This window comes from Oncorhynchus nerka, linkage group LG22, assembly GCF_034236695.1.
Source record: "Oncorhynchus nerka isolate Pitt River linkage group LG22, Oner_Uvic_2.0, whole genome shotgun sequence".
In the NCBI taxonomy this organism is placed as follows: Eukaryota; Metazoa; Chordata; class Actinopteri; order Salmoniformes; family Salmonidae; genus Oncorhynchus; species Oncorhynchus nerka.
In genome coordinates this window covers 75,379,739-75,388,126 of record NC_088417.1, presented here as the reverse complement: position 1 = coordinate 75,388,126, position 8,388 = coordinate 75,379,739, and the positions used below count along the sequence as shown (strand labels likewise).

General features: G+C 42.4%; 1 protein-coding gene across 3 annotated transcripts in view; it reads right to left on the bottom strand.

Annotated features, from left to right (window-relative positions):
* The window catches only part of stard8 (StAR related lipid transfer domain containing 8), a 50,459-nt gene that overhangs the window by 3,210 nt on the left and 38,861 nt on the right, over positions 1-8,388 (bottom strand). For all 3 annotated transcript variants that reach the window (XM_029628075.2, XM_029628076.1, XM_029628077.2), the window contains 4 exons: positions 2,736-2,850; positions 2,147-2,368; positions 1,186-1,403; positions 141-317 (listed from right to left, as the gene is read on the bottom strand). In XM_029628075.2, the coding sequence (XP_029483935.1) occupies positions 141-317; positions 1,186-1,403; positions 2,147-2,368; positions 2,736-2,850 (732 nt within the window). The remainder of the gene's footprint in view (positions 1-140; positions 318-1,185; positions 1,404-2,146; positions 2,369-2,735; positions 2,851-8,388) is intronic.

Sequence of the window (8,388 nt, the reverse complement as noted above, 5' to 3'; positions counted from 1 at the left end):
ATTGGGTGGTCTATTTACAGATGAACTATGTACAGACTATGTTCATAGGCAGTTAATCAATTAGCCATTTAAATCATCATTGAAATACATGAGTCCAGTCCAATGGAAATGAATGCATAGATGAGAAGCTGGATCCCTACCTGACGTCTGCTCTGCAGTAATGCGTCAGCCTGGACCGGCCCATCCCTGAGGGCTCAATCAGGACCCGTGAGGTGAGCAGCACTGCCCGTAGCCCTGCCTCCAGGTGCACATTGTCATGGTCCACAGAGGAGGACACTAGCAGACACAGGCCCTGAGGAAGGTCACTACACCACCGCCTAAGCAGGAGAAAAATACAGCAAGGGTCATTACTGTCATCTTTGGTTTAAATCAACAGCCTGAGGCAAGACGTAAAGGTCCAATGCAGCAGTTTTCATCTCAATATGAAATCATTTCTTGGTTACAATTAAGTACCTTACTGTGATTGTTTTCAGTTAAAATTGTAATAAAATAAACTAAATAGATTCTTAGCAAAGGGCAATTTCTCAAACAAGAGACAGTTATTTTTTCTTATAGTCAACCCTCCAATCAGAAATTAGGAGAACACTCATTTAGAATGCCTGAAACTTTAACAGTACTTGAGAATGTGTGTGCGCGTGTGTGCACACAAGTGTTTAACTTCAAGAACATTGATCAGAGGAAGTAGGCCTACTTAAACATTGGGAGCATTAATAGCTGTATGTTACTGTGACTTTTGTGTTGTTTATGGTGAAAATGCCATGAACTCTCTAGGAGTGGTCTGAGTGGGAAAGGCAAAACAAAACATTTGCTGTTATTGGCAGAGAGGTTTGGAACTCTCTTTCCTTTTGGTGTATTAACTATTTTACAACATAGTGATATCCCCATGGAAGGCCAAAACTCCATCCCAACAAAACCGGCAGAAGTGTCAAGCAGTCTTTTCAACAGATCTTACACTAATTTTCACAATTTCACAGTATTATTCCAACCATTTTTGACTGCACTGGGCCTTTAACACCGCACCTTACTGAACTGACAACTTGACTACCCCTGCGAAAAGGGCAGACATATGTATGATCGGCTTCTGGCCACTCTGCCCTTCCACCCATGTCTCCAAATGAAGCCTTGGATAGAGCCCCAGGCAAGACAGACAATTATTGATGAGCTAATCTCGTCCTCCATGCGTACCTAAGCACTACGAAGTCCCTGCGGGGATGAGGTGCCATGCTGTCTGTCACATAGTGATACACCTCTGTGTTGTTCTCAAGAGCCTCGATTACACGGCTGTGGAGCAGGTCATCATCCCACAGGTGGCGCTCACGCAGAACTCTCTGCAACACTGTCTGGGGCGGGGCCTCGATCTCGGTGGTCACTTTCCAAAGACGGATGGGATGGCCGTCCCCTACCTGAATAGAACAAATGGATTGTGAGATTGTGGCTCAGGACTGAAAAGTATACTGTAGCTTTAACAAGCGAGCTAACATGCCATTACTCTTCAAATGGACAGAATTTACTTCATTCTAACAGCCAAAGAAGCTATGCCAAATGGTAAATTCAATTATCCATGGAGGCTTAAGGGAAAAAAGGGAATTTAACCTTTTCCAATCATACAATGATTGAAGGCCATACTGTTGTGACAATGCAGGGCAACATCAAAGCAAAATGTATCTTCAATATAACAACATTGACAAACATGGACCTGTGATTGAATGCAGACAACACTAACATTAGTATGCACTAGTGCAAGGGGAGGCAACTAGAGCCGCGGACTGATTGTTGTCGGAGCAAATGGTCTGGGGGGTAAATTATAAAATTTGTACACTGCAAATTGACAACAACTAAGCCCAAAGAGAGATTGTATTTGAAAATAACAATAATTTCATACCTTGATTACATTGAAACATGATCACATATGTCTCTTTTTTTGTGGGAATATTTGGGAACAGACTTCCTAAAGAAAAATAAATGTTGACCAAAAACTAAAATCATAGCTACAAATTTTGGAGGCCAAAAAAATTACTTGCAGGCCGGTTTTGGCTTACTGTCTGTTGCCGACCTCTGCACTAGTATGTTATTGAGCAGTACATTCTGGTTTTGTTTGATAACAGACAGCATAGTATCAGTATGCAGCAGTGTCACTGAGCAGTACCTTCTTGTATGTCAGCTCTGTGTTTTCTGGGCCCAGGGCACTGTGCCATCCTTTGCTCTTCTCTGTGGACTCCCTCAGTAGAGCCTGGATATTATCCTCCAGGTAGGCTCTGTAATCCACAGGCTCGCCCTTCATGTTCAGGCCCAAGCCGTGGAGAGGGAGTGGCTGGGCATCTGCTGCGACATAGGAGTTCCGCGACTGCAGCATCATCTCATGAGGGATCTGTCGCACCAAATTAGAGGTCAACTGGGTTCTTTTTTTATTAATAAAAATACATACATAGCAGTTGTCATGTACAGTGCATATAGAGCAGCCTACTGAATTCCTCTGTGAATGTACATCAAGTTCATATCCGACATGGCATTTACTCTATACACTGTAAACTGTGAAACCATGTCTATTTCATTTATTCTTAAATAAATGCTTTCTAAAAAATAAACCACTCTTCAAATGGCTCACATTTTTTGGACAATAAATAGTCAATGCATGTGGGTGGTGTTTCGTTACAGATTGATTGTTCTGAGGGATCATCTTATTCAGAAAAGAGATTGTTTTACATCAAGGACTGTGCATATATTATGTATAATACCTGGAATAATTTCTTGCACTCCACAATCATGTGGCTGAGTCCTTGAGTGGCAGCCATGTTCTCACTCAGGTCCTTGTGGTCCGGTTTTCCCCCTGCCCCCCTTCGGTGGATTAATCTTCCACAAGGGTGGAACATAGTCAACACACATCACAATCGTTCTCTCAGCTTTGAGTTCAACAGCAGTACAATGTTGTTCGTATGCAGCATTTCGATGAGGAAATAGTCAAGAGGAAATGAAATGGTCTAACACTGTCAGTCCTCTGTAGTTTTGTTTGGGCTTTATTTTGACATGATACATCCATGAGGATGTTAATATGCAGCAGTTCGTACATTTCTTTAGCCCAGAGGAAAACCACTGGTCCAACGCTTTTGCTAAAACCATTGGTTTAAGCCATTGGACTTAAATAGGTAGCTGCTAGCTTTTCTCATAGGAAAACCTGGCACAATTAGCCACGATGCTGAGCGGATAATTAAATCTGGTAACTAAATAATGAATTAACCTATCATATACTTTAAACGGTAGAGCCATCATCGATTGCATTTGTTAAAGGTCAATTTGGCCACCAGGGGGAGAATGCTAAACCATCCAACTGCTTGGAATAGTTTGTTACCAATGGTCTTGATAAGTGGCATGTGCTGGAGTGTGCCGATATATTTTGAATAGGGCTGTCAAAGTTAACGCGTTAATAACACGCAACATTTTTAATGGCGGATTTTTTGGGATGCCATTGATGAGAAGGGTGTAACTGCGGCCCGCAAACCAGGGCGTTCCTGCATGTGGGCATTTCTGCATCTGCAGGAACCCCTCTTTACACTTTTATTGGTCAATTTTTAAGCTAAGACTCCGGTGCACAGGGGTAGGTGGTGGATTGGACTATAACGTTGGATGCCAACTGCCGATAAACCCCACAGAAGAAGAGGTAGCTCTCTAGCTAGTAAACCAGTAGGCAGTGTTCATCGCTTTCGCCTTTCTGGCACTGTATTCCTGCAGTTCTGGTAAAGACGGCGAGGGCAGATGTTCGGCAGGCAGGAGCGAAAGACACTATGGGTTAGCAAGCTAGTAGGAGGTCTCCGTTACAAAGCAGGCGGGGCGACACTGTTCTAGCTATCTAGCTAGCAAAAAGGACTCCGGTACACAGGAGCTGGGGGCAACAGTGGTAGCTAGCTAGTACAGCGGTAGACAGTGTCATTTGTCCCTGAAAAAAATCTGATAATAGTTTTATTTCAATTTTTACCCACATTTTAATCACACAATCGGGGGAAATCCAGAATATCAAAAGTGTCACACAAGCATGAGGATGTTGCCCTTGGGGGGGGGGGCGGGTGGCACTGACCCTTTTAAGCGCACGTGTTTCCGCACGGACCCTTTTAAACACAGCACATGACAGGCTCGGTAGCGCTAAACGTATCTTAGTAGACTTCTCGAATGCCCAGAACGCCTTCTCTAACGCGCCACAATCTCAGATTCAAACTCCTCTTCACCTGCTCTGCAAGCTTTATAATGTCAAATACGTTCGTTGGTAACTAAATAATGAATTAACCTTTGGTGATCAAATAACGTATTTTGGCATTATAACGGTTGCAGAGCTGGTGAGTTTGAATCTGGGCTTTCTCGGCGTTAGAGGGGTCGTCAGTAGTTACCACAGCCACAAAGTCAGAAGCCCCATTTTAAAAACCATTTATCTTCTAAACAGATTTTACATATAACCCTAACCTTAACCACACTGTTGACCTTATGCCTAACCTTAAATTAAGACCAAAAAGCACGTTTTTTCCCCCCCATTTTTCTCTCTTGATATAGCCAATTTTGACTAACTAGTGGAAACCGTTAGGTGACTAGTGGAAACCTTTAGGCAGTGATAGATACCTTTTCAGGTAGTGCTGTTAGTCTATTTTGGTTCCCGATGAGTGCAAATTTTGAAGAAAAACTTTTAGTTCTCAGATCAAAAGATTTACCAAATTATCCCAATTGTAGAAGTAGCAGCTTGTGACTAGTTCAAGTTGAAGAACATGGATAAGTAGCCAAGGCTAGATCTAAAAGCTGTAGCTATTATATTTTACATGAACTCAGACCTGGCTGGTCTGTTGTTAATATCTTCTATGGAATTCATAACATTCCGAACAAGAATATAAATGCGACATGCAACAATTTAAACAATTTGACTGAGTTACAGTATATATAAGGAAATAAGTCAATTCAAATAAATTCATTAGGCCCTAATCTATGGATTTCACTTGACTGTCCAGGGGCGCAGCAATGGGGAAAAACAGCAATGCCCAGCCAATCAGATTGAGTTTTTCCCCACAAAAGGGCTTTATTACAGGCAGAAATACTCATCAGTTTTCGAGGTGGCTGTTCTAAGACAATCCCGCAGGTGAAGAAGCTGGATGTGGAGGTCCTGGGCTGGTGTGGTTACATGTGGTCTGCAGTTGTGAGGCCGGTTGGACGTAGTGTGTGTGTGTGTGTGCTTGCACGCACGCAAGTGTTTAACTTCAAGAACATTGATCAGAGGAAATAGGCCTACTTAAACATTGGGAGCATTAATAGATGTATGTTACAGTGACTTTTGTGTTGTTTATGGTGAAAATGCCATGAAAAACATTCAAATTGATGAGCTATTGATAAGAGCTAGGTAAATGAGTAATCCGTTTGGAGAAGGGGATTCTAAATACACATAGCAATTGTTTTAGATGATCCCCAGAGATGAATGTGAAACCAGTCATATGGAAACAAACCATAATATCATATCATCATTAACTCGATTAATTATGTTAACTGTTTGGCAGCCCTAATTTTCTATGATGCTTCATTGACAATGCTAATTATGTTACACAAAATTCAAAAGTCTGTAAGAAACATTTCTGGATATATGACAGAATTCCATGTTTTTGCTTACTGTTTCGTACACATCTATGTGCTTTTACAAAAAAATAACATCTACAAGGATTATACGTACAGTGGGGAGAACAAGTATTTGATACACTGCCGATTTTGCAGGTTTTCCTACTTACAAAGCATGTAGATGTCTGTAATTTTTATCATAGGTACACTTCAACTGTGAGAGACGGAAGCTAAAACAAAAATCCAGAACATCACATTGTATGATTTTTAAGTAATTAATTTGCATTTTATTGCATGACATAAGTATTTGATACATCAGAAAAGCAGAACTTAATATTTGGTACAGAAACCTTTGTTTGCAATTACAGAGATCATATGTTTCCTGTAGTTCTTGACCAGGTTTGCACACACTGCAGCAGGGATTTTGGCCCACTCCTTCATACAGACCTTCTCCAGATCCTTGAGGTTTCGGGGCTGCTGCTGGGCAATACGGACTTTCAGCTCCCTCCAAAGATTTCCTATTGGGTTCAGGTCTGGAGACTGGCTAGGCCACTCCAGGACCTTGAGATGCTTCTTACGGAGCCACTCCTTAGTTGCCCTGGCTGTGTGTTTCGGGTCGTTATCATGCTGGAAGACCCAGCCATCTTCAATGCTCTTACTGAGGGAAGGAGGTTGTTGGCCAAGATCTCGCGATACATGGCCCCGTCCATCCTCCCATCAATACAGTGCAGTCGTCCTGTCCCCTTTGCAGAAAAGCACCCCCAAAGAATGATGTTTCCACCTCCATGCTTCACGGTTGGGATGGTGTTCTTGGGGTTGTACTCATCCTTCTTCTTCCTCCAAACACGGCGAGTGGAGTTTAGACCAAAAAGCTCTATTTTTGTCTCATCAGACCACATGACCTCCTCTCATTCCTCCTCTGGATCATCCAGATGGTCATTGGCAAACTTCAGACGGGCCTGGACACGCGCTGGCTTGAGCAGGGGGACCTTGCGTGCACTGCAGGATTTTAATCCATGACGGTGTAGTGTGTTACTAATGGTTTTCTTTGAGACTGTGGTCCCAGCTCTCTTCAAGTCATTGACCAGGTCCTGCCGTGTAGTTCTGGGCTGATCCCTCACCATCCTCATGATCATTGATGCCCCACGGGGTGAGATCTTACATGGAGCCCCAGACCAAGGGTGATTGACCGTCATCTTGAACTTCTTCCATTTTCTAATAATTGCGCCAACAGTTGTTGCCCTCTCACCAAGCTGCTTGCCTATTGTCCTGTAGCCCATCCCAGCCTTGTGCAGGTCTACAATTCTATCCCTGATGTCCTTACACAACTCTCTGGTCTTGGCCATTGTGGAGAGGTTGGAGTCTGTTTGATTGAGTGTGTGGACAGGTGTCATTTATACAGGTAACGAGTTCAAACAGGTGCAGTTAATACAGGTGGAGAACAGGAGGGCTTCTTAAAGAAAAACTAACAGGTGTGTGAGCCGGAATTCTTACTGGTTGGTAGGTGATCAAATACTTACGTCATGCAATAAAATGCAAATGAATTACTTAAAAATCATACAATGTGATTTTCTGGATTTTTGTTTTAGATTCCGTCTCTCACAGTTGAAGTGTACCTATGATAAAAAATTACAGACCTCTACATGCTTTGTAAGTAGGAAAACCTGCAAAATCGGCAGTGTTTCAAATACTTGTTCTCCCCACTGTAGCTACATCCATCGTAAAACGAAATCAAAGACGATGGTAGTCTTGTCAAGTGTTAGCATTTTTTCACCCAACTACCATAAGACAGTTGTTGAGTTCAAAACCCATTTAGGGTAAAAAGATTTAAGGAAATGTCCCTCCACTGTTGGTCCTGAAGTCAAAAAATGCATATAAAAATATATAGGCATACATTTAGGAATACACATCTATGCAATATATGTATTATGATACTGTATGATTATTATCATTCTTAATCTTAATTTCAAGGTGATGACTGCAATTGAAAATCAAAATTTAGAAGGAAAAATTATCACTCTCTGAGGGATTTGAATTTACAGTGAAAGTGGTGATAGATGTCAGGAACTTGGTGCTGTACACTGAGTTAATTGTCAAGACATACTGTATTTGCATGCTTTTCCCCAGTCTCTCTTTTTCTCTCTCTCCTGGTTTTGACCTTTGCCTGTCCTGACTCTGAGCCCGCCTGCCTGACCACGCTGCCTGCCCCTGACCCTGCCTGCCGTCCTGTGCCTTTGCCCATTCTCTGGATTACCGACCTCTGCCTAACCTGAGCCTGCCTGACTGCCATCCTGTGCCTTTGCCCATTCTCTGGATTATCGACCCCTGCCTGCCTTGACCTGTCGTTTGCCTGCCCCTGTTACTGTAATAAACACTGTTACTTCAACACAGTCTGCATTTGGGTCTTACCTGAAACATGATATACACAGTAATTATGACAACTTCCGGAGGATGTCCTCCAACCTATCAGACCTCTTGCAGCATGAACTGACATGTTGTCCACCCAATCAAAGGATCAGAGAATTAATATCTGAATTAATCTAGTACTGAAAGCTACAGCTAGCTAGCACTGCAGTGCATGACATGTGGTGAGTAGTTGAGTCAAAGAGAGAGAAAGACAAAAGTTGAACAGTTTTGCACAAATTCATTTCTTCCAAAATTTAGGAGAAGCAAGAGAGAGAGAGCTAGCTGTATTTGGTTGTATTTTTTAAAAATGTTCAATTAGCTAGCCAATGCAGCTAGCAAGTTTAGTGTACACCAGGCTCAAACAGAGAGGGATGCTATATTAGCCAGCTGGCTATGGCTATCCAA